The following is a 27,315-nucleotide window of genomic DNA, read 5'->3' as shown; positions in this document are numbered from 1 at the left end:
TCTTCTTTGATTCTTATACATTCTTTTATTATTACTTGCAGTTTATTAAATATTTGCAATATAAAGCTCCGTTTTACATCTTAGGCCACCTTTATATGGCTGTAAAGCTATTTTTTTATCTTTATTTGTTTTATTTTCAACTAACGGATCGAGAAGCAGAAGCAGAAAAAATAATATATAGTTGGAATATCCAAAATAACCCAACTAACCTATCCTTTCGTTATTTAACTTTCGGTGTTAAATTGGTTCTTTTTCAAACATATAATTTTCTTTATATATAATGTTTTTACTCACGTAATATCAATAATAAAATATTTATAAAGAATATGTATATATATTCTTTATACATACTTAATGCATAAAAAGTACACTCAGCCTAACATTTAATAAATTATTAATATCCGTACAAGCTTAATTCATGTGTTTTAATTCAATTAATAAGTCTAAACACAAATTTAGTTATATATCGTTCAAACCTATTTACGCAGTTTTGTGAATATTTCAAATTATTTGTCATTCTCTCATGTCATATATGTTTATACAATCCTGCAAATTTCTTTTTTCAAAATTAGTTTTCATCTGAATTAACTCAAAATATAGAATCTGAGTAGAGTATGTAAGTTATTTTAAATGTCAACAAATTAACACGCAAGTTTATGATAAGAGGGTAACTCTTCGATTCTTACGATGTAATGGCTGTTCGCTAGAATAAAAACGTGATATATGTCTTAAATCAAATATCCTATCCAATTGCAAATAGTAATTAAATAATTTTAAGATATTTGAATTCAGTTTAAAGAAAATTATGAGATTAAGATAAAATGTCTGAATAAAGCGGAAATGTCAAAAAACAGTAGAAAAAAACTTTTTTTAAAGGCTACGATTCTTGCAAACCCTTATATAGTAGCACACAAAATAGATAATTTTTTTAAAGTAAATGTTTAGGGCTCGCGCAAATTTACTCCTCTATAAATAAATGTCATTAAAATATCTTCAAAAGTCAAATATTTGATTCAAATAATTCATATACATTTTTGACAAATTTAGGGTATTTAAGCAATCTTTTTATAGACTATGCGTTTAATATTATAGGTATATTGATTTTTAAAAAGTAATGACAAAAAGTTAACAATTAAAAGAACTACGAAAAACATGTTTATTATACAAGAATATTTATTATGATAATGCACAACATCTTTGTTTTAATAGACATGCATACTTTGTGATTTTACTAAAAATATTGAAAATTGAGAAATTACGCGTAAAAAAAATATTTGCTTTGTTCAAAAAGAAATATTATGCTAAGGCTTACCAAGAAATTCCTCCAACTCTCCAACTTTGGCGAAACAACACTTCAAAGAGGATCTTGGAGAAATAACCAGCACCCCAACTTGTCACAAACAATGATTGATCTTCATTAATTTCGTAAATATATTATGTTGCTCTCCTCCTCGATTGTCTGATATACCACGTGAAGGACGGCTGGCCAATCAACGCTCGCAAATTCTCGCTGTTTTTTTATTACATAGTGTTCAAAATTCGCTACGCCCGCACTCAATGCGCGAATTTATTTGTGGGGATATTTTTGTTTTTAGTTTTATTTTTGGGAAAATATTGGATTAATGACAAATGATGAAAAGTAAAAAGGAAAGATGGAAAATCTGTTGGGCCTTGAAATTTATCGATATTGTTTATTAGGTTACCGGATGTCCAAACGACAAAGTTTACAAATTATTAAAAGAATGTATCAGAAAAGTAAGGATTGCAAAGAACTTATTTCTTGAAATAAAGCACCATGTCTTTTACTTTATTTTTTATTTACATTTAAAGATGATTATTATTGGATGATATACAGGGTTGATGGATATAATGGGATGATTTCGGGAGGAAAGGAAATTATTTGTAATCATGTTCAGAAGGTCAAAATAAGATAAATTAACCCATGTTTTAATCCGATTCTCAACCGTTTCTGAAATAATCGGTTCTGCAGTTTTTTTGTAAGATTTTTTTTATTTTAAAAGCAACAAAAACAAATACTAGTAAAAAAACAAAACTCCACTAATTTAAAATGTTTTCGAAAATACCCCCACCAACTTCAAGGCAAGCTGCAGCACGTTTGTTAAGCGCTCGTGTTGCACGTTAAATTGAGGATTTTTTTAAATAATATTTGAAGCATTCAAAATTTGATTGTGGAGTCCTTCTACGGTTTCTACTGGTATTTTGTACACTAGAGCTTTCATCCATCCCCAGAGGCAATAATCCAGTAAATTTAAGTCTGGTGACCTCGGTGGCCAAACTTGAGGTCCTCCTCTGCCAATCCAACGATCAGGAAAACGATTGCCTAAGAAATTACGCACTCGGCGACTAAAATGAGACGGGGCTCCATCGTGTTGAAAATAAATTCGGTGTCGAACAATTAAAGAAACATCATCCAACATGTGTATTAAATAGTCTTCCAAAAAGCGTAAATATCCTTCTCCAGTAAGACGCTCATCTAACACAAAAGGACCAAACAACTGGTCGTTCAGCATTCCACACCACACGTTAACACTAAATCGATGTTTCGTTCAAACGTGGCAGGAACTCATTTCATCTGTTCACCAACGATGTTCATTGTGTCAGTTATTAACTCCATTGCAGGTAAAATGAGCTTCATCGCTAAATAAAATGTATTTATATAGTCCTCGATTTTATTGGGTCCATTTGCAAAATTTAACCCTTAAGGCATAATCACCCTCTTGAAGATGTTGAATCAGTTGAACATGGAAAGGCTTAAAATCGTTTTCTCTAAGTGTCTTCCACACCCACATGTGATGCTAATCGAAGTTCTTTTGTAATCCGCCTCGTACTAACAGCCATATCCAGAACATTTTCCACATTTAGTCCCTGCTCTCGTTTAGAATGAATTCTTACGCTGAAAACACTCCAGTTTCCCGAGCATTTGCAAAAACTACTGAAAAACTTTTCGATTACGAATTCTTCGATTTAGAAAACGACGTTGGTATTCATCAACAGCACGTAAGGCGCTACCATTACAGAAATCATACACGAATATCATATCAGCATACTCCCTATGGGTGAATGTGTAAGGCATTACGTAATGGAAACTTTGCTCTTTTCAAATTGAAATGCTCAGAATCAATCAAACTAACAACCATGCTTGTCAAAACTACCAGTCAATTAAAATAGGTATTAACAAACAATGATGAAATACTTGCCACGTGAGTTAGAAATACAGAGAATGTAATTATTCCAAAAATTTACAAAAAAAACATTAGAGTCGATTATTTCAGAAACGGTTAAGAATCGGATTAAAACATATGAGTTAATTTATTTTATTTCGACCTTCTCAATATGTTCCCAAAATGTTTCCCTTTCCTCCCGAAACAGCCTGTCTTTATATTATAATGGCAATTGATGTGACATATAGATTATTAATAGCTAAAGTACGCTACAAGTACATTAGTATTTTTCCACCGGGGCTTTTCCATAAAGTCAGGTGAATTTTTGAATAAAAACATTTTTTTATCTAGTCCTCAAGTATACTCGGTGGCTAAGAAAGTTAAGGAAATATACCGGGTTGCCTAGGCAATATGTTATCTAAATATTCATTTTTGACGTATTTGCTTATTTTCTGCTCTATTTATGAATAATTTGAAACTGTTAAATTTGGGTCAAACAACTATAGAAAAATTACTTTTTATGATGTTTTGTGTTTTAAATGCTCTACACCAATTTTAAAATAAGTAAACATGTATTTATGGCGATTAATAATTTTGAAATGGGATACCATAATGGGAATAACCACGTTTTAGACATAGAATTTTCTTTTGACTAATTGGGTGTAACCTTTATTAAAGTCCGTCAACGAATAACTTTACAGATAGAAAATAACAAAAGTATAAGGTATGAGCAGTGTATAACATAAATAAGAAACTAAGTCGTAATTATTTGAAAAGAAAATAACATTTTGTTAAATTGGGGGACGACCTTTTGGGAATCAAAAAACCGATAATTATCAGTACGGTTTGCACTTTTTTTATTTGGGGGGATCTAATCACTTTCAGGCAGGTTAATTGTAAAAACATAATAACAAACTAACATATCAATGACATATTTTTTAAAATTATGGTAAACTATTTTAAAAATTAAAATAGACATCCACTAACTAAAAACTAAAAGGAACATTAATCAGCGGCACTAGTACCACAGTCAAAGTTAAAGAAAAATCGTATTTTGCTTGTATCTACAATAAAAATAATTTAAGTGTAAGAAAAAAAAGGCCTCTTATCTTATCACATTCACTACTAGTATTTAGTGCAAAATTTTTAACGGATTATCGCGTTATGTTTTCTCTAGGATATGTTACTTCCCCTAGTTAATGCATTATATTATAGTAGCTGAGATTACTAATATCAGTACTTAAATTCATATTCCCTGAAATCTGTAATACGTCGATTTTATCAGAGGTACTAGTTTATTTTATTATTATGAATTTTTCATATATTAATTTTTCATTTATTGTTTTTTTTTATATTTATTTACGTTTATTGCAGCTTGTGGAAAAAACGATACGAATGATAAGTATTATCTGATCAGACCCTTCAGGAAATACACCATAAATATCTTGGAATTTTCTTTAGAAATCTAAATGGAAAGATTCTTTATATATATTTCTTTGTATATAATAAAACAGGAAAGTCTTAGGTTTTCTGAATTCACGTATACATTTTGGGTTGGGTTGGGTTGGGCTGTGACTTAACAAAATTGTTAAATCACAGTCCAAGAGCCACTAAATTTAAAGTTTTAAATATGATTAAACATTAACGAGCATTTTTAGCAAAACTTAAGAACAACTTAAAAAATTATTATATATTTTTTTATTTATAAAGAGATTTCTGATAACGGTTTTGATAGTTTTGATAGTAAAAAACAACCCTAAATAAAAGATATGAGTTGCTGTGGTGTATGTTGGTTGGGTTATATTGATGCTAATTTTCTTATAAATCTTTTACTACTTTTCAGAATGTCTTCAGAACTTATAAGATTTCTTATGCTTTAAATATAGTTTTATCTGCAAGTCCAAGAGCCACCAAATAGTACAGCAAAATAAAGGTATTCCTGAGGATATATATATCTGAACGAATTAAACCCGTAATTTTTCATCAGATAGCGATAATATTATTAAAATAAAGAGTTAAATATCAAATTCTCAAAAATGTCCTGTAATTCTCATTTTGATTATAATAGATGATAGATATATACAATATACAAGTTTTTTAGGGCGCTGTGTAGTCTGAAACCGATCAGCTTCCAGTAGCTTGCAAAAGCATCTTTGTCAAAGATCTCCTATTTTAGACCTCTCTTAATAATATTGAAAAGCTGCCACTAGGATGCCAAAATGCTAGGATTGATTATTTTGATAAATGGAACACTCTATATATATTATTAAAGTTTATATTATATCTCGTAAAATTTTAAAAATGATATACTGCATGCTATATTTAGCAATACTGTTTTCTGGGATATAAATAGTAAAAAATCGCACTTCTTAACTTTTAGAGGTCATAGAAATAAAACTTTTGACAACTATTGACAAACAGACAAATAATACCCCATGTAAAAGAGGTACTTGATATATTTCAAATTATTTTTTCTAATGAACTGCTTTGGTACTAATGATTCCAGAAGTTTAAATAACTTTAAAACAAAACAGAAAAAAAAATTAAACTTAGGAAACGCAGAGAATGTCATATGTTACCAACAGAATCAAGAGGCGGGAAATTTAAATCTGTATAGTCACTTGGTCAAATCTACAAAGTTAATTTAGGGAAAAGATTTTAGGTTAATAATTAGGAAAAAATTTAAAAAATGTTAGATAAAAAAATATATTTAAATATATCTTTTCTCGCTTTAAGTCCTGCTTATATTAAACGCATTGCCTTATAAGGTTTTCCGCAGCTACCCAAAATTATCTAGCTTTTTAGTTTTTACATTAGGAAATTGAGAATCGAGCATACTATATCACTATATATCACTTAATATAACTAATAAAGTTGTTCTAATGCAATTGCCACGTAAAAAATTCTTTTCAAAGAATTCTGATTATAATAAAAATATATTTGTCTAAATCACTTAGCGAATCACGTATAAAATAAAACATTATTGTATATTTAATCGAATAATGTGTGCGTTCTAGTACACTTTAAAAAACGTGTCGTCGCAAAGAGTCACCAAATATGTACGTATTTTGCATTTAAATGACAGTCTTTACTTACGAAAAAATTCACTAAGCAATGAATTAATTTTTCCACTAGGAAATTGTTAATAATTTGCAATTTTTTTTGGATTGCCTGTAAAACATCCTGTTTAGGTTATACATATAAAGAAATGATTTTTATTTTGTGGATGTGTTATCATTATTATTGTAAATTGTTTACACGTTTTTATTTTATAATCACTGCAGATTTAGAATGTAATATAGTGCAATGGGGTCTCGCCCAGGGTGGCAATTTGCACTGCGCCATCTTATTCATGGTGGGTTTTTCATGTCCTGGTACCCAGATTCCAGGGCTGGGATTCTAAAATCACGACTCGATCTCGATACGATCACGACTTCGAATTCGATCGCGACCCAGTCGTAACGACAAGGGTGATTCTAAATTTCAATCGTCGGCTAAACTCGTTTTATTCGATTTGATTTAGGTTTCTTGGGATATATTTGTTATTTTCCCTAATATTTGACAGATGGAAGCGTCAATTGTCTTTTCTATTGATAAACACAAGAGTTTTCATTTATTTTGTTAATTTTTTTCGCCTTCGTGTTTTTTTATTTAAATATATGCCTATATTATTTCTTTAAAATAAAAAATTGTCGTTTAAAATCATCACTATCCATTGGAAAATCATAATTGAATTCATGGAAAATCACAAAAACTGGTTGTGTTCATCCAATTTTGGTATGTTTAAACGTTTTAATATGGCAACATGTGTGCAATCAATAGGACCTAGAACACCAGGGAAATTGGATCTCTCTATAAATGTTAATTTAATAATTTCTCTAATCTCTTATATTTGAAAAATTAATGAATCGGTCAGCAAGGTGATTGTCAATAATTTCAGTAATTTTATGGATCCAATGACTTGTAGTAGTTTCGCTAATTTAAAATTTAAAATCTTGTCCAATGCTTCTTTGGTAATAATATGTGGCATAAAATCTTGATATATGTACTAAAACTGCTGATTCAATGGTAACTCTATTTCCTCTGCCTCTATTATTAACAGAAGGTTGTGGAAAATAGGGTCGAATTAAATCTATTAGTTGTTGTGTTTAAGAAAGCTTCTTGATATACTAATGAAAACCTGGTATCATAGATAATATATATAATAACTAAAAATGCCTGGTATGACTATTGGTAAACAATAAATGAAACAAATACGTTTAAAAAAGGATGCTGCTACATTATGCACGTATTAAAAAAGGAAGAAGCTATATCGTCTGGTGTATACGATATATCCAAGCGTGTCGTCGACAAATCGTTAAAAACTAGGCAATCCGCAAGACACTCACGACTGAAAATTTTATTTAGAATCAGTCATATCGAGTAATCGTGTCGAGTCGTGATTTTAGAATCCCAGTGCAGGTCATTGAGCCTGCTGCGGCATTTCAATAATAATCTGGAGTCTGGACCTATATGTGCAGCCAATATGTGCATTTTCCGCAAGATTGACAGGTGACTAGTAAGATTGTCTGCCTTAAGGTGGGTCGGCATGCGAGGCTTTGTAGCCTGCACAATCTCGATATGGCTGTCTTCTGATCAGTTTTCCTACACCATATCACCATACCATACCAGCCCCATACGTGGGTCTTACCATGGGGCTCAGGCCCCAGGATCTACCAAGTTGTTGTCTTGCCGTCCAAAAATTCCACGTTGCCTCCAGTACTGCTTCGGGGTGCGCTCCCCAAGTGAGTTTTCTATTCAAGACAAAACCCAGATATTTCACCCCGTCCCTGGAAACTATATTGATGTTGCTCATCCAAAAACGGGGACGTCATCACGCTTTTCCTGGTATATGGTACAGTGGCTGTCTTCGCCGGCCTTAGAGATAGCTCCTTCGAAGTGTCGTGTTCAGGGCATTCGTACTGCAATAATCTTTGCGTAGTTTCACCTGATTATTACGGAGATATCATCCGCATAATCGCTGGTCTTGTGCCCTCTCCGATAAGTACCCTGAACAGGTGGGAATTCATTAACGGCAGCGACAGATCATTGTATTTAAGTCAAGCCCTAATCGACCTTTGGTTCACCAAGCAACTGACCCATTTCACTATAGTCGGATCAGCTTCTCTTTTAGGGAGTACTATTTCCATTGCGGGAAAGTCAGCGTTAGCGAAGGCGGCCTCAATGTCCATATATACACTTCCAAGCACACACATGTCTGTTTCCTGGCCTTTTCGATATCTCGAACTATCTTGTGCTATACTATAATAGTTGATTTTCCCTTCTTATAAGCGAATTGGGGTCCATGGACGGTCTCATGAAGACCTACCTACATCCTGGGATACTGGTCCAATAATTTCTCCCCTTATCTTCAACTTAAAGGAGGATACACTAATTGGCCTGTAGGACTCGGGAGATTTCGGAGGTCTGTTCCCACCTTCTGTTTTCACCTTAACCATGCTACTTCAGTATTAGTATCCAAACCTGCAGTCAGAAAAGTGAGTTCTAAGAAGAAGTTCTAATGATTCATTGAAAGTATCGGTCTCATGGAGACCTCCCTACTTCCTGAGGTACTGGTTCAATAATTTCTCCCATTATCTTCTACTAAAAGGAAGATAGACTAATTGGCTTGTAGGACTCGGGAAATTCCGGAGGTCTATTCCCACGTTAACCATGCCACTTTAGTGTTAGTATCCGAACCTGCAGTCAGAAAGGTGAGATCTAAGTAGAAGCTCTAAGGAACCATTGAAAGTATCAAAACGTCATTAAGAAAGTTCCATTTCAGTTCTTTTGACTCCATTGAATTCCAATCTTGCTTAGAATTCCACATTACTGCAAGTGCCAAAGATTTCTATTCCAACAAGTTATCCTTTTCATGGAGGATTTTTTCTTGACAGGGCAGTTCTTTTGAAATAAGGATATTATTGTATCAGTTTCTCTAAAGATGCATCCAATGTAATGGAGAATATGTTTACAATGATTCTAGACTGCAGATCTTGCCAGTATTTCAATCAATATGTTGCCCTGGGGCTTATGTAGGGCTTATAAACTAGACTTCTTCATCGAAAAACTAGACTTCTTCATCGATTACTTTACTTCAAAAAGAGTGTGTTTATGATCTGGCATGGAGTCCTCTCCGAAGACCGTCCAGTCACTGATCATTTTATGAATTGTTAGTTACGAGACTCAAATCAATGACGTTGCAAACCGTTGGACTATTCGCCGTATTTGCAAACCCCATGTGAGTATTGGGTATTTTAAGAGTGACTTATCCTTTTGTTCGTGTTCGTGCTTCCCCATACTGTAATATGGGCATTCGCATCACAGCTAGTGATCGGGGTCTATCCATGCCAGCAACAAACTTCCTGTTAGTTGTAGCCGATGTAACCTTAGTATGATGAAGATTTGCCTGGACATACTTCACTCAGTTACCTCTGATTTAAAAGGGCGACTTTCGTCTCTACCACCTCAACTGGCTAAATCAACGCTTCCGTATGAATGCCATAGAGGAACATAGGATTCTTCAATTTTGGGTTGCAGTGGAATATTTCCCAAACTCGACTGCACCGGACACGAGCCAGATCTTGGAGGGGCAAAAAAGTCTCTTCGTCACACTTGGCTGCTGATTTTTGGTCCACCTAAAGGACCAAGTAATAGAGAGCCCTTAGCAGTCGGTACAGTTTAACGAAGAGACTTTGATTTTGCTCCTCCAAGATCTGGCTCGTGTCCAGTGCAGTCGAGTTTGGGAAATATTGGACTGCGATGCAAAATTGAAGAATCCTATGTTCCTCCATGGCATGCAGCGAGATTCCCTACCATGGTGTTAAGTCGGTGATGTTTACCTTTACCCATTATATCCTTACAAGCAGAACTACATATCTTACCTGGTAAGTACAACCCAGAAGAGTAGGTTTTGTGGTCTGATCCTTATCAGCTAATTATGACTATAATGGGTCGTGAGGAACGTTTCTGGATAGTCCATTGCCAGAACCGCAAACTTGACTCCCGTTGTGACGTCTTTAAATGAGGCAGTGGGTCACCTTTAAGTAGACATTAGCTTGTTTGACAGCTTCGATTGTGGCTGATTTTTCACACAATTGGATCTCTTTTTCGCTGTGACTTCAGGTGGTGTATCCTCTTTAGACCCTTGCTTTTTCGGGCCACATATTCTATCCTCGGCCTCTTAGTCTGCTGCCATTGGGAGTCGAGCCTTGGCATAGGCCTCCTCCTTACTAAGGCCCTTTAGGAGTAGGCATATCAGCCTTTTTTTTTTACTTCCTTGACTCTCTTTAACCTCTCTTGGTTGTTTCTTTCACTGGATGTTATCCGCTCAAGTTTCAGTTTAGGATTTTCCTGTCTCTTTATTGTTTTAAGAAGTATGCGCCTCTTAATTGTAATCCTTTTTTTTGTTTTTGTTTGGAAAAGACGGTCAACTAACTGTGCCAGAGCCCCAGTAGCGAAGTAAGACAATTTATTGAATTGGGACCTCACCAATAATCCCTGGAGATATGCTATTCCTTGTTGGATTGGGGTTTGTTTAGAGTTTTCTCTTTTAACCCGACAATATTAGCCAAGTATCCAGCAGGGATATGACCGTACTAGGTCCCTGTTATCAATGGCCACGAGGAGGTTATAGTCGCTGCGCAACCTAGAAGTAACGGCATAGTACTCATGAAAAAGAACACTGCGTTATTCCCCTTACTTACTAACCACCTGGTGAAATTAATAATGTGATATTTATATTATTCTATTATATTAAGAGTATAGGAAACAAAGGAAATGGTCATATTTTTATGTTTTTGAGAAAATTTAATTTTAAAGTCTGAAACCAAATTCTGCGTTAGTTATCAGTTAATGCCCTAATAATTAAAAGGGCTTATAGACCTACTTGGTGCGTACATCAATAACGCGTATATACTCTTAATAGAAATAGAGTTGAATTTACCTAGAAGATTAATGGTATACTGCTAGGGGATGTCAATAATGAGAAGGAAGGTATAGTTGAATGCCTTCTGATTTTTTCAGATCATAATATTAATATAATAAATTACGAAAACAATAAATAATAGAAGTTTTTAGCCTATAACAGAAGAAAGCCCCTGAAGCACACAAATCGCAACAAAGCGTTAGTAAGGTATTTAAACTTAGGGCGGGCCGAAAAAGGCTGAAAAAAATTTTTGTTCGAAATTTTATTTGGTATAGTGAAAAAAAGTTGTGGAATGGTTTAAAAATAATGTTGTATTTTTTTCAAAATTTTAAAATAAAATTTGACCGCGCCCCAATGACCTTAAAATAAAAAAATTATTTTGGATTTGGTATAACTGTAAATAGTTCATAAATAATATATTTAAAACACCAATAAAATATCAAAACCAAAAAATCCACCAAAAAACCAAATTGTGATATCGAAATTAAGATACGAGGAATTTATTTTGATGGAAGAAAAGATCAGACTATGGTTTTAAGTGAAGGACGCCGTGTTATCAGACAAGAAGAACACATAGCTCTATAGAAGAACCAAAAAGCAAGTATCTTGACCATTTAACAATTAAAGGATCTGGAACATCTGCCAATATTGTAAAAAGTATGATTTCTTGTTTAAAGGCCAAATCAATAAGTTTAAACTCCATTAGGGCAATCGGTTGTGATGGTAAAAATGTTAACACGGGCTGGAAAGGTGGTGTGATTAGATTAATGGAAAAGCAGATTGGAAAACCCGTCCAATGGCTGATATGTTTGCTTCACGCCAACGAGTTACCTCTTCGACATTTGTTGCAAGCTTTGAATGGAAAAACTACAGGACCACATTCACTTTCAGGACCCATTGGATCACTTTTGACAACTTGCGAGTTGAAACTGATTTACCTGAAATAAATAAAGAAGATCTAAGTACTGTTCAGCAGTACTTATATCAGATATGTTGTGCCATTAAAACTGGAACTTGTTCGGATAATCTAAGCAAAAAAAATCCAGGAAAATTAAGTCATGCTCGATGGTTAACAATGGCTAACAGCGTATTACGTTTGTTTATTTACGATCGTTTTATCAAGGTTTATTATGAAGGTTTATGCACCAATGTGGTTTCATATCAAAACGAAACCATTGTGCCAGTATGGAGCGCAACATTTATGGCAATCTATAATTTTGTCTCGAGAATTTCCCGAAAACATAAAAAAAATAATTGATAATGTCATAAGCACTAACGCTTACTTTGCCCATCCCGAGAACATTCTGTTAGGAATGATTACTGACTCGCGGAGTCATATACGAGAACTGGGGCTTCGTCGAATTTTAGTCAAGAAATGCTAAAGGTCAAGAAAATCTAAGAGTTTTTAAAATGTAAATACCTGCTCTCAACTGGAATACCAGAGACTACACCGATCTTATAGACTGGAACAGATGCGTAAATGAGGATTTGACGGAAGCAATACAGCAAAAATCGGTCATTATGTTAAATAAATTTCCATGTCACACTCAAGCTGTGGAGAGATGTGTTAAAATTATCACTGAAGCATCAGGGAAAGTTTATGGCCATGACAAAAGAGATGGCTACATTCGAGTAAAATTTGAAGGTAGAAGTGATCTTCCATCATATGAAAATAAGGAAGAGTATTACAAATCAAAGAAAAGTAAAGTTAACTAAGTAAATTGCGTCTTTTTTAGATTATTAAAGAACCAAAGGGCACGGTGGTGTGGAGGAGGGGGGGATTGGGGGTGGAACTCGATTAAGCAGCCACCTCCTCATGGTGAGTTCTGGGTTGAGTAATTGATGAAATATGGTATACTTTACCAAATAAAGCCACCTGTAATAAAACTTTTCTAGAAAGGTTCATCAAATTCTCAAGCGAAGAGCTGCTTTTATATACTTAAGGGATGGGGCGTGGTGAAAAATCATTTTTTCGCTTTAATTTTTTTTGTGGATACTTTATACGTCAATACCTAAATGTTAACTACTATACCAAAAAAAAAATATGACCTTCAAATTTTGACCCTTTTAAGGGCCGGGGGGCGCGGTAAAAAATAAGAGGAAATTAAATTAAAAAAACAAGTAAATATTTTTTCATGTCCTTCAACTTTTTAATACTATACCAAATACATTTTCAAAAAAAATTTTTTTCGGCCCGCCCACTATTTATATAGTAGCGTTATTACACTTTGAATAAAAACTGTTTTAGACTTTTACCACAATAATTAATAATTTATCATGTGGCGTATAATTGCTGATACGGAAAAAAATAAATCTATCAGCGTTAATATATGTTTATCCGAGCAACCAGAGAAGCGCTTTAACATTTGTAGCTAAAATTTGGAAATTTAGAACTTATACTAAGACGCAATAAATATTTTTATATTAATTAGAAATTTTTTATTTAACATTACTTAACGCTTCTCTTAAGAAACAATTAAGTAAACAACGTAGAAAAACAATATACATTAATTCATATAATTACCTAATTTATTTCTCAAAAGTTCCCTAAATGCTAGAAAGTTAACTATATTATACTTATTCAAATTGGGTAGGAAGGAAGATATTTACAGTCACACAATTTAGTTTGAAGCATAGCTTTGCTAGTAAGGGCTAGCTTAATTGTAACATTTGTCTAATAATAAACAACATGGATTCCCCACCTAAGATCACTATAAATAATAAACAATTACCTAATTTATGTTTAGTTTTATTTTTGTGAAATTAAATTAATTCAGTTTGCAATTTTAGCAATAACAATTATGTTAACGGAATAAATGACAAAATTGTGTCTAGAAATCTGTCATCATCGCTCAATCTAATTAGTTTTGGGTGACCTTTTCTATTTCGATAGTGTGGCTCACTGTGGGTCGAAGCTCGCGCGGAGACTGTCTACGTTTTGAAATCTAATCTTAGCAACCAAAAGGCGGCTAAAAATAAATCTATATTTCCTTAGCTTCCAGGTAGATTTCCCTTTTTTGCAGAAACGTGCTCTTTCTGTGTATCAAAACATGGTGGATTAAGACATTTTGTTAACTACTTTCAAGAAAAACTGAAGCTATTTTTTAATTATTAGTATTTTTTTTACAAATTCAAGGTAAGTTTTGAAGAAAGTGATTCGATTTGAGCTTATTTTAATTTTTTATTATGTTGTCCCATTGTTTAAAGAAAAATAATATTAGTAATAATTTAGATTTTTACTGTTTTTTCAATACAGTAGTGACATAAATTAATAAAAAAATATTATAAAATAGTAATCAAGGCAAACGTCATAATGCTTAACCTACTTAACCTAACCTGTTTCTAACCATTATACACATTTGAGTTTAAAAGGAAAAATCCAAAGAGTAGTAAAGTTTTTATCTATAGAAACCGATTTTTTTGTCATTCTGCTATTACCTATGTTAATATTTAATCTCATTACTCAAGTGTAGTCTTAAAAAACATATACAGGGTGTTTTCAAAGTCATGTACTTAACTACTTGCAGGACACGTCAAAATGAGTTGACATACCAAAAATAACCTAGAGACAAGAAAACATAAACATAAAAATTTGACAAAATAAGAATACTTCTTTTTATTTACTGTTCTTATTGTTTACCAAAAAGGGGGGGTTTGTATGGTTTTCAGTACGAATCTTTGGTTCTATCAGTTGTATTATTAGTCTTTGAATAGTCCGTATTTCATTTGTCTAATTATTTTGTGCGGAAAAAATGCCAGAAAAAATCGCAGAAAAGCATTGGTAAATACCAACTAAGAACCGTTCCACACTGAAAATCGGCTCATGAGGAAAGTTATAGCGGTTGACAGCTGACAAATAAAAAAATTCGAAAACGGATTGTATAATCAACAAAAACTAAGCCATATTTTAGCGAGTAAGCGGCTATACGCGTCTTTAAGACATCTCATTCAAGAGATCAAGTCATGACGTTATTGTATAAGGCGCCTTAAGCGTTTGTTTGTTGTATAAACTGGATATGTCAAAGTTAAAGGGAAGCTATACAAACAATAAATATTGATATCAATTTTTTGATATTATTTTTAGAGTTGAGAATCATTATATTTCTTAGTATTAGTTTTAATTTATTTAATATTAATGTATATAAAACAGTTAAGACATCCAAACCAAATAAAAATGCAGACAAGAAAAAATTATCAAAAAATCGAATAAATTTGCAAAAAATACGAGTACAGTGAAGAACGTAAAGGTGAGGTTGCATGGATATTTTTTTAAATTGATTTTTTATTAGTTTGGGTTTATTTCCGTGGAAAAAAATATGAGTGAGATTATGCTTACGCCAGTAACTTTTTTGTTTATTCTATTTCCTCTTGAGCAAATGTCTGCCCTTTAAAAACGTTTTCAAGGCGAAATTAATTTGTATTTTTTTACGATCTAGATCTCATCCTAAAAATGTATGAGATCGGATTTAGACTCAAAACGTTTTGAAAACTTAGACAAATAGGTCTTTTCGTGGTTTAAGTCAGTTTTCAAAACGAATTCAATACCGATGAAAGGCATAGCTAATATTTAGACTCTGACAGCTGATAGACATGACGTCATTCGAACGCAACCCATATGATGACCTAACGCTTAAGATATCGTAAGACAACCGAGTAAGGCGCTTACTCGCTAAAATATGGCTCTACTGTTCATACACACTGACATAGTAGAATGGACCGACCGTCGATATATATATATATATATATATATATATATATATACAGGGTGTTTCTTAACCTATACGTATAAACTTGACTTATAGTGAAAAAAAATTTAAGTAGAATATTTTTAGTTTCTGAGATAATTCTTTTTTTTTTCACAAAAATGTAATAAAATAAATTTATCAGGTGGAATTTTGTTTTCAAATTAAGAAGTAAACAAGTCCGGATGATGTTTATTATTTTTAGTAGTACCTACTTTGCTATCAGTTGATACAGTTGTGGTCGTATTTCGTTTTTTATTAAAATTATGCCGCATAATTTTTGAAATGAGGAACTAATGGACATGTTACTGGCATACGGGGAATCAAGACAAAACGGTGTGGCTGCAGCTAATCTTTATGCATAAAGGTTTCCTCATAGGTATCATCCGTCGCGAGAAGCTTTTTTGCGTGTGGTTCAGCGGTGTAGAGAAACTGGAAATTTGCGGCCGAGGCCAGGGCAACATGGTGGAGCCATTAGACCTAGGCGCATTTTAAATCTGGAGAATTTCATTTTAGATATCATCGAAGAGCATCCTGACATAAGCACTAGAACAATTGCAACGCAATTTGGATTATCACCAGTCACAGTTTGGCGAATTTTAAGGCATGAATTACTGTATCCATTTCACGTCCAAAGGGTACAAGCTTTACTTCCAAGGGATCATGCGCCTCGAGTAAACTTTTGCGAGTGGTTGTTACATCAGCAGCAGTTAAACCCAAACTTTACCAGGAACATTTTAGCTACGGATGAAGCAATTTTCACACGCAATGGTATTCACAATTTTCGCAACACACATTTTTGGGCAGTTGAAAATCCGCATGCCATTCGGCGAACAAACTTTCAACAACGATTTTCAGTAAATGTGTGGGCTGGAAGTGTAAACGAAATACTTATTGGCCCTTTTATTTTGGATAATCGTTTAATTGGTGCTCTTTATTTACAATTCTTGCGACAAAATTTGCCGGTACTCCTTGAAGAAGTCCCTCTTCACATTAGGCAGAATTTGTGGTTTCTTCACGATGGTGCTCCACCACATTTTGCGCGACCAGTGCGACGGCATTTGGATCGAATGTGCCCCGAACGATGGATAGGCCGAGATGGTTCAATTGGATGGCCTCCTTGATCACCCGACCTTAATCCGCTTGACTTTTATTTTTGGGACCACCTAAAATCTCTGGTGTATGTAACCGAAGTTGACAATGAACAAGAATTAAGAAATCGGATATTTGCTGCCGCCGAGGAAATTCGACTACAACCTGGATTAGCTGCTGTCTGCAACTCTTGGATTAGGCGTGCTCAATTGTGTATTGAAAGTCATGGAAATAACTTCGAACAGTTACTATAATAGTTAAATAAACATTTATTTTGGAGAATTTACGTTTTTTTTTTATTTTAATTAATAAGTCGTTTATCTCCGTAACTAAAACTATTTTACTAAATTTTTTTTTCATTATTAGTCATTATTTGCGGTCAGCAATAATTTCCCAAGTTTATGCGTATAGGTTAAGAAACACCCTGTATATATATAAAATATATAAAATATATATAATATATATATATATATATATATATATATATATATATATATATATATATATATATATATATATATATATATACATATATATATATAATATGTCAAAAGGTACAGAAATGTATTAGGCCCAATATTTTTTAACAATTGTAAAACCACAAGTGGGTTTTGTTCAAATTCCATCCAAAAGAATTATGAAGTTTAAAGAACAACGTCCATGTGCACAATTCAGCGCCACAGAATAAACATGTAAACAAATAAAACAAACTATTGACCGCAATATTAAAACGTCCCATCCAAGCGATAGCCTTAGCCGTAACGTCATTTGACATTTTTGACAGTAACCGTTGGTTCTTACCAGAGTAACGCTTGATGGGACACTTTTCAGAATTCACCGGTTGAATTAACCCGTAATTCAAAAAAAAAATCGGTAGATCTCAGGTTGCCGTTCGGTTACTTAAACATTCGGAAACGCTTCGGCTGACTTTCTTAGAATTTTTCTGACAGTTTGCAGCTTTAATAATATCGATTTCTGTTTATATATTTATATTTTTTATATGTTTATATTTTTTAATTTTTCAAAGCAAACCAAACAAGCTATGGTAGCATTTTCCATGAAGACATTGAAAGGTTGCCACTGTTGTGATGTTTAAGAAACTAAAAACCAAACAAAAACGACCCAGTTCCATTATAAGGGTCTCAGTTTCTGTTGCTATCCTCCTTGTTGATACCTCGTCGGTCGCAGCCAGCTGATTTCACCGGTTAATTTTAAAACGTGGGATTTTTTGTACCGGGTTAATTCTGAAACGCCTCGGCTACTGCCGATGCAACCCGATGTATCCACCGGTGAATTCTGAAAAGCGCCCATGTTAATGCATCGCTTGTCACAATGTTCGTTTGAAATTTGGCGCGAACGCTATTTAACCGATTAGTCTAAAACCGATTCCAAGCGATCTATCGGTTTTAACCGCAGTTAAGCCTTTGGTTGACCTTGAACAGTCCCTTTATAACATAACCAATCGTGTCCGCTTGGACGTGTTTGGTTGAAGTAACTTCGTAACTTGTCAGCTGTCGCTCTCATCATTTTGTTTGTTTGTAAATAATACCCCAGACGCCAGTAATGTTATATGTAATTAGTTCTTAAACATAAATATCAAAAAATAAATTTGTTGTTTGTTTTTATTTTTTCCCGCACTTATTTCAATATTTTTGACATTTGACGTTTAGAAAACAGCTCCGGACGTGGGTAATCACTGTTCCAAATTCATGACTTATAAAGGGCTAATTGGTGACGTCACGTATCTCAACACGGTTATAACTATTACCGCTTGGACGTGTTTGGTTAATACTATTTAGGAACGGTAATTACCGATAGACCGCTTGGAATCGGTTTTATTGAATGATAATATATAATTCTATCCAAGCGAGAGCCTTAGCCGTGACGTTATTTGATATTTTTTACAGTAACTGTTGGTTCTTACAGAGTACTGAGTAACGCTTGATGTTAATGCATCGCTTGTCACAATGTTCGTTTGAAATTTGGCGCGAACACTATTTAACCAATTAGTCTAATTAAATGATAATAATTTTTGGTAAATACATTATAACTCTTAGAGTTAATGGTTTTGGACGACATTTATAGATTTAGAAATTCGGACCATAATTAACAATATAATATGGAAATCCGTTCCGCGTATTGCGGTTTGTATGGGGTCACGGATCGCTGTCAAAGTTGTCAACCGCTTGGTATTTCACGGTAACTTTGCCTATAGTTTTCCCGTTCGTCCATAGCCTCAAATTCAGAGTATCCATATCCAAATAACAAATAAACAACCGAAAATATTTTATATACCTTTAACGTACGGACGTCAAGTTGGTTATAAAATGTGTCTTTTGTAAATTGTTTTTAAGTTTGAGTCTAGTTTAAACTGTAAGACATTTTTAACTCCTACTTTTATTTACAATCTTAAGTTTTATGAATTAGCAGTAATAAATTCTAAAAATTTTACTTGACAACAAACCCAAAAAATTTTAAGCACAGTTCATTAAATTTAGAATTGTCAAACAATTTAGCACATTTTTTTAGGAAATTTTAGAATGGGTGACGAAACAGCTTCAAACAATACTGCCTCTGCTCTTAAAGTGGACAAGAAAAAGAGAAAAGATGAGAAATATCGAAAAAGAGATCCAAAGTCTTGGGAGAATGTCTTGAGAGCTACAGCTAACATGAGTCCTGAAGAAAAACTACAGTATTTAGAAAATGCTTATAATGAACTCTATAATGAAAACAAAACTACAAGTGCCAATTTGCTACTTAGGGAGAAACAATATGCACAGACTGTAAAGGAGCATGAAAAAGATAGGGCAGAACTTACTAAAAGTATTTTAGCAAAAGGACAGCTAGAAAGTTTGTGTCGTGAGCTACAAAAACAAAACAAGCTTATTAAAGTAAGTGATCCCATGTTTATTTAATATATAGTATAGTATCAGGTATCTTCAGTAAAATACATATGCAATAATAAATTATGACAAAAAGATATTTTTATTCTCTAGAGCTTCAATGCTTCCAGTTTTACTCCCTCACCCATAATATTTGACCTACCAAACCTACCTACCTACGGCAACCATTTGACCTACCAAAGTTTAAGTTGATAAAATGTCTTATTACCACACATTTTTGCTTTCTATTGGCTTATACGTCAACAATTTTTTTTCGCCTTCGTTAGGAGATATTAGGTATGCTCTTTAAAATGATGTATCACACTTAGGGTATCTATGATGCACTAATTTATGGTGATTCTAGTGCTAAAGGTTTCTCTTCTCTCAGGTATTCTGAGCTCGTCATACAACACCTGTGGTTATGTGTTTAGTAATGTTACAGCCCAGACCTTATGTAATTATGCGTTTCCTCTAATTATTAACTATACGAAGCATGATGTTGTTGTTGTTTGTCTTGCTTTTTCTTGTACATTGCCATCTTTTTCCCAAATAAAATCCTTATTATCAATGGGCAAGATAACTAATATAATTGTTTGTATTAAATGCGATTTTCATAAATGCTCAAAAAGCAGATATTACAATACAATTCATTTTATGAATTCTTTCATCTGTAACTGTAACTTTTCTGTGAGAATACTTACTGATGTCAGACAAAATTTTAGGTACCGTCACTCTGCCAAATCTATTTGCAAACTTTTATCTTTATATGTTAAAAATACTTTTCTGTCATCCAAATTAGTATTAGCATCTTTAGGTATTAGCAATAGTGGGATAATCAGCGATACATCCTTGATTGAAGGTAGGTCTTCGGTTATGCCTTAACTAGAACAATCTATAGACACCCTTGCTATTGGATCTTCTTTTTTAATAGAAACTCCCACCATAATCAAGTTGCCCTAGCATTTCTTAATGTTCAATCTGTGAGTTCAAAAGTTAGCGAATTGGAACTATGTTTAGAATTGGTTAACTTTCCTAGTGTGTTAATTCTTGTTGAACACTGGTTGAGGTCTGACGAGCCTATTGATATCCCTGGTTATGTACTAATTTCCAAATTTTCACGCAAGCAATATACACATGGTGGTACTCTTATTATGTTAGAGAAAGCTTTTTTAACTAAATTTGTTTTTATTACTATTGACAGATTTGATCATCTATTGATTTAAAAGGTGTGCGAGTTTTCTATTGTATTTAGCAGTAAGTTAAATTTGTATATTTTAGGATTGTATCGATCTCCATCTGGTAATTTAGATTTGTTTTTAGAAAAGTTGGAGATCCTCTTAAGTGAAATTTCAGTTAATGCGATGTTGATTCTGACTGGCGATCTTAATGTAAATTTTTTAGACAAATCTAATGGATCAAATCGAATTCTTTTTAATCTGTTAAACTCATTTAATTTTAAGATGCACATGGATCAGCCAACCCGGATTTCAGCATTTTCTTCCTCACTGATAGATTACTTCTGTACTAATTTTAACCAACACGAAAATCAGTGTACAACAATCAATGCCGGTTTGTCTGACCATGAGGCAATAGTGGGATTAGTAAAGCTTAATAGTGCAGCTAATGAGAATAAGTTTGGACGCGATAGACTTTATACTAGAGCTAATTTCCGCAAATTCTCTTTGCTTTGCAATATGTCAAGTTGGAATAATGTATTGACTACTCTTAACCCACTGCATAGCTTTCATCAAATAGTATTAAACAATTTTAACACTGCTTTTCCTGTTGTCAATATTAAGAAACGAAATAGAAAACCTTGATATACTAAGGGTTTACGAGTATCTGGAAAAAAAAATATGCGCTCCCTTTTTTACATTAGGAAATACGCTATGAACAATGCAACATTTTTAAATTATTATAACAGATACCGCAAGATTTACAGAAACTCAATCAAAATGGCTAAGTGGACCTACTTTCAAAGGAGGATAAATAATTCCTCCAACAGAGCAAAAGAGTCTTGAAAGATCTTAAATGAGCTAAGGGGCAAAAATAATGTCTTGGTTATTCCAAGTACCTTAGATTCCAATGTCCTCAGTTCCTTCTACTGTGATATTGCTAGTAACCTTGCAGCCAATCTATGACAAAAAAATAGATCCTAGGAGCTATCTCAGCAATGTGGTAGTAGCCGAATCTTTCTGTGTGTGTGTAGAAGAGCTTAAACAGTTAATGGTAAAGAATAAGAGTTCATCAGGTTGGGATGGGCTTTCTCTTAAAATATTTTCTGCTTTACCTCTTGTTGCTTTGCAAGTCTTGGCCGAGTCAATTAACTTTTCATTTATGTCTGGAGTTTTCCCAGAGTGCTTAAAAAGAGCAATGATTGTTCCTCTTTACAAGGGTGGTTTATAACGCGACTGTCCTTCTAACTTTAGACCTATATTTTTAAATAGGTTTGGTCTATTGAGTCTTCAGCAGTTTGGCTTTCATGAGCCTGTGAGCACAAATGATGCTATCTTTAGCTTTCTAGAGCTGTACAACCGACTGAATGTTGGTGAAGTTGCAGCAGCGGTATTCTGTGACTTGTCCAAGGCATTTGACTGCATGAGTCACAGAGTGCTGCTGATGAAACTGGAGCTCTATGGTTTCAGAGGAACTGCCCTTGAGTGGTTTCGTTCCTACTTATCAAATTGTGCCCAGGCTGCCAAATTTAATGGTGGTATCTCTAAGGAACTTAATATAAATGTGGGTGTTCCGCAAGGATCAGTACTTGGTCCTTTACTTTTTCTCATTTATGTGAATGATCTGCCACAACTGCAGGTAACTGGCAAATTTACATTTTTTGCCGATGATACCATCATCCTCTGGCACGACTCTGATGTTTCTCAAATGGAGGCCAATATACGTGCAGATTTGTTAAATATAAAAGACTGGTGTGATGCAAATTTTTTTGACATTTGATGTTTCCAAAACAAATATCCTTAATTTTAAATGTAATACAAATGATATATGTTTAAATAATGAAGCCATCACCATGCCACCGTTCAGTAAGTTTTTGGGTCTTTCCATAGACAAGTTCCTTAAATTTGAAGACCATATTGTGAATGTATGTAGAAAAGTCTCATCTGCTACGCCCTAAGGGTTATTGCCACCAGTCTTAATTTCTCCATCGCAGATCTGCATACTTCGCGATTATCGAGTCGCACCTTCGATATGGAATTTGCTTTTGGGGTTCATGTTCAAATTCACTTTTTAGTTCAGTGTTTGTACTCCAGAAAAGGGCCATTGGATATCTATGTGGGGCCAAGCCTTGTGACTCATGTCGCCCGCTTTTTGTATTAATATAATACTTTATGTCTACACATATAATACTTTATGTCATAATATTTTAACCCTGTGTTGTATTTTTATTTTGGAAACAGTTTGCTTAGTTTTTAGAAAATATAAACAGGAACTCCACTTAGGAAGCCACTGTAATACGCGACAAAATTATTTGTTTTTGAAGGTGGTAGACAATGGTACAGTGAAAACATCTTGTCGGACTTGCATTGTCTTATTTATTTATTGTAACACGACGTTTCGGTTGGTAAGTATCTCCAACCATTATCAAGTGTAAACTGCAGTTCACATTTTATCAAGTGTAAACTGCAGTTTACACTTGATAACGGTTGGAGATACTTACCAACCGAAACGTCGTGTTACAATAAATAAATAAGACAATGCAAGTCCGACAAGATGTTTTCACAAAATTATTTGTTGAGGCTACCCATTCCTCATTTTCAACTTGTCCGTAGCTCTATCATATATGGAGGTAGAAAGCTGTTTAATAAACTTCCACTAGAAATAAGACAACTTATGACTGAAAAAAGCCTACGTACAAGGACGAAAATTTTTCTTGCTAGTAAAGCGTACTATAGTTTAGGTGAATTTTTTAATGATTAGCATTTAAGTTTTTTTCAAAGTTTTATATAATTTTATTTTATTTTAAATTAGTTTCTCGTTTTTATTCCTCTAATGTAAAGTCTATTGGCTTTGTCTACAACTTCTATGTTTATATTGACAATAAAGCATTTTTGAGTTTGAGTTAAAATACAAATGTTTGAGGTCAAGAAAATATCCATTATTTTCAGACATTTTTGGTCACTATTCGCTGGTATGTCAATCGATAATTTTTTTTTGTTGCATAGTCATTTTCATGCTGCTCACAATGATGTGTCACACGATAGTGGTTTTCCTATTAGACATATCAAAGTGAGGTTAGCTGGAGGTAAGGAGGTGATTGACAGAACTTTGTCAAATATAGAATTACGACCCTCTGTACATCTAAATTGACGTGTTTTTTTTATTCGTTTTGAAATGAAACCACTGTATAATTTTGTCAATGGTGTAGTTTAACGAAATAGAGGGAGTATCTTAAATAAATAACCAAATAATGAAATTTCTGAATATTAGTTATAGGCATTATTGTGAATCATAGAGACATGCATATCTATAAAGTTCTGCCATGTTTTTAAACCTCATATACATCAAATACAGATACATACATTTTTGGAAACTTTGTCTATTATATTTTAATTCAGTTTTATCAAAATTCACTAATATTTTTTATTTATTATCCAATTCACCAGAATTTGCTTGTCCAAAAATTAAAACAATTATGTTTTGGTTTTTCATAAAATTATCATATACAACTTATCATTTATAACGATCACTTTGTACCTACTTCTTCATATGGCGTGCTGAGAAGGGTCTCTTAGAGTTTTATGCAGTTTTTTGAAACTTAGCTTTTTCGGTAATTTTTTGACATTTTACCTACTGTCGCTTTTTCTATGAAAACTCCCAATATTTTTAGTTTATTATAATGATAATTGATAGATTAATTATAATTTTAGCTGGGGATTATACTTACAAGACAAGAATGAAATATTTCAAATAATTAATAATTTCATAAAACAAAGTGACACACTTTTTTCATAAAAATTAGATTTTTTTGAAATTAAATATTTGTGCCCCAATTTTATATTAATATTTTATAACACATCTTTTAGGAAGAAAATGTAGCTCGAATAAAGGAAGAGGAGGACCGAAGAAGAGAGGTGGCAAATACTTTCACTGAGCGCCTTAATGCTCTTACAAACCTTATAACTGAAAGCAAAGATAAATCAAATAAGGTCAAGGAAGAAAACCAAAATATGGCTGTTAAACTATCTGAACTTTATGAACAATACCAGCAAAGAGAAACTCATTTGGAAACTGTGACTAGGCAATTAGATTTACAGAAGAAACTAGCTGACACAAAAGCTAAGAAAGTTGAGATTGAATATGAAGCTGAGCGTCAAACTTTCCAAGCTCAAAAAAAAGCTATGGAAGTTCAGTTAGAACAATACGAACGAGAAATCATTCTAATTCAAGAGAAGAATAAGGGACTTGAAGCACAAGTAGAGCTATATAAAAGTCAATATAGTGACTTTGAAACTACTATGTCTAAAAGCAATAAGGTAAATATATAAATATGTATGAACATTTTGACAAAATAACATATTAAGTTTACCCTATCAGGTTTTTGACACATTTAAAGGAGAGATGGCTAAAATGAGTAAGCACGTCAGCATATTAGAATCAGAGAGGAATGATTTGAAGAAGAAGTGGCAATCCAGCGTTAACTCATTATTGGCTCTCTCTGAACAACATATGGCTATGGCCAAGGAACAAAATGCACTAGAAAAAAAAATCCAAATGCTGGAAAAGCTTTGCAGGCAACTTCAGGATGATAGAACTGCCTTCTGGAAGCAACTAAAGGATAACAGCATTGAGCCTATTATACCTTCTAGCATTAAAGAAGCTCTTAAACAGGAAACTGATGAATCTAAAAGTCATGAAGCGTCCACTGTTCTAGACTCAAATAACTTGCCATTGACTGTTTTATCTGCTGAGTTAAAAGGTGATACATCTGAACTTGTTCAAAAGGAGATGGTAAAGGTAATTATACAAAGTGTACATAGAGATTAACTCAACAAATATGGATTAATAATCCATATTTTTGCCAGTTTATTAAATTTTGTTGATACATAACAACCTATTAGTTTAAAACGTCTAAAAAATACATTGTTAATTTTTTTAATGCTGAATAAATTCGTCAAAAGCACCCACGAAGACATGTAAATATACACAAAGACTAAAGATGGTGGACTACATCCAACAGAACCACTCTAGCGGACTGAAATAAGTATAGGCTTTGTTCTCGTTTTTAAATATTTTAATATACTTACTTATAGGCGGATAGGATATTACAGTTAGTATTATAAGGTTTTGAACAGACAGGACAATTAATAATAAATAATTAAACAATTTGTTATTTTTTTATGTCAAACTTGAGATGATTGTATGAGACATGCTTCAGCAATTCCATAGTGATTTTTTTCGTTATATAAAAAAGCTGCATTTTAGATGGCATTTGGGGCTAAAGTTTATATATTTGATGCCTATTTGGTCTTCTATCCAAAAAAAAACATAAAGATGTGAAGCATTCATAATAAAACATGCCAACAACTTCTTTCTATTTTATTTTGCGGTATTGCTGCTTAATAACCAAAACTTTTTAGGTTTCACTAAACCAAAATGGGGATCAATCTTCCAGTGATAAAAAACCAAAGAAAGAACCGTTGAGTGTTGAAGTTAAAAGTGACAGGTGATTTTTAAAATTTTTATCTTTAAATTTATGTCTAACGTTAAGTCAAATTTATCTGTGTTGAGTTTTTAACTTCTATTTAATGTTTTAGCCGCTCTAAATGTCCAACAAAGGGATGTAATGAATCGCTGGTTTGCCCTTTAACCTCTAAAGCTGGCAATCATGACATAGCCAATAAAACTGAGGACAAAGAGTGCAATTTAAAAAATGGAAATAAACCATTGAACGAAGAAACTGATGCTAAAAGCTCCATTAAAGAACCTCTTGCTAGCTCTCCCTAGAACAATACCATTGTTTTGACAAAAGCGCCACTGAAAACAACTGAGGCAACAGTCACAAAGAAACAACAAAGGAATAAAAGTTATTTCGATTTGTTTTTAATTTAAATAATTTGTCGAATAATTGTTTTTGCTGGTTATGTTTTTCTATAATAATAGATTTTCTTTTGGTAATTCCTTTTTTGATGACACTAAAGTATTTATATTTTTAATTTGTATAAACCGACAAGGTTCGCCGGTTATTATAAAAAGCATAGGCTCAAAAACGATGTGGTGTATAAGTTCTTTCACAATAATTATTTCAGCTTTAGTTGAGTTCCTGATGTTTTTTTAGAATTTTTGAGTGATTTTTATATCACCTAAGTTTATTTGTTTAATACGTTCATGTGATATACTATACGTATTTCAATAAACTGATCGTGTTTTGACAAAACTTGTTTTCCTACTTTTTTCTAAGAGAAATAAAATGAGACTCGTTCGATGTTATGAAA

The 27,315-nt window shown here is 33.1% G+C and overlaps 2 protein-coding genes across 4 annotated transcripts in view; one reads left to right on the top strand and one right to left on the bottom strand.

Annotated features, from left to right (window-relative positions):
• The window catches only part of LOC126749071 (prostacyclin receptor), a 33,269-nt gene extending 31,808 nt beyond the window's left edge, over positions 1-1,461 (bottom strand). For both annotated transcript variants that reach the window (XM_050458692.1, XM_050458689.1), the window contains exon 1: positions 1,313-1,461. The gene's annotated coding sequence lies outside the window, so the exon portion shown is untranslated. The remainder of the gene's footprint in view (positions 1-1,312) is intronic.
• A 12,580-nt stretch (positions 1,462-14,041) lies between these two features.
• On the top strand, positions 14,042-27,257 carry LOC126748794 (alpha-taxilin). Of its 2 annotated transcripts, none has more exons than XM_050458258.1 (6): positions 14,042-14,284; positions 19,512-19,873; positions 24,907-25,356; positions 25,418-25,837; positions 26,461-26,546; positions 26,638-27,257. In XM_050458258.1, the coding sequence occupies exons 2-6, from the start codon at positions 19,523-19,525 to the stop codon at positions 26,825-26,827; spliced, it is 1,497 nt and encodes a 498-aa protein (XP_050314215.1). In that variant the 5' UTR covers positions 14,042-14,284; positions 19,512-19,522; the 3' UTR covers positions 26,828-27,257. The 2 variants fall into 2 exon arrangements, with proteins under 2 accessions (XP_050314215.1, XP_050314216.1); XM_050458259.1 differs by lacking the exon at positions 14,042-14,284 and adding an exon at positions 19,189-19,355.
• Positions 27,258-27,315: the final 58 nt, after the last annotated feature.

Source organism: Anthonomus grandis, chromosome 22, assembly GCF_022605725.1.
Source record: "Anthonomus grandis grandis chromosome 22, icAntGran1.3, whole genome shotgun sequence".
Lineage (NCBI taxonomy): Eukaryota > Metazoa > Arthropoda > Insecta > Coleoptera > Curculionidae > Anthonomus > Anthonomus grandis.
The sequence above is the reverse complement of the archived record's forward strand: the minus strand, read 5'-3'. Positions and strand labels throughout refer to the sequence as shown.

Coding starts and splice junctions, on each gene's coding strand:
- LOC126748794 (XM_050458258.1), top strand. CDS start 19,523: ATGGGTGACGAAACAGCTTCAAACAATACTGCCTCTGCTCTTAAAGTG. Junction 25,357..25,417: donor CTATGTCTAAAAGCAATAAG/GTAAATATATAA, acceptor TTACCCTATCAG/GTTTTTGACACATTTAAAGG. Junction 25,838..26,460: donor TTCAAAAGGAGATGGTAAAG/GTAATTATACAA, acceptor AAAACTTTTTAG/GTTTCACTAAACCAAAATGG.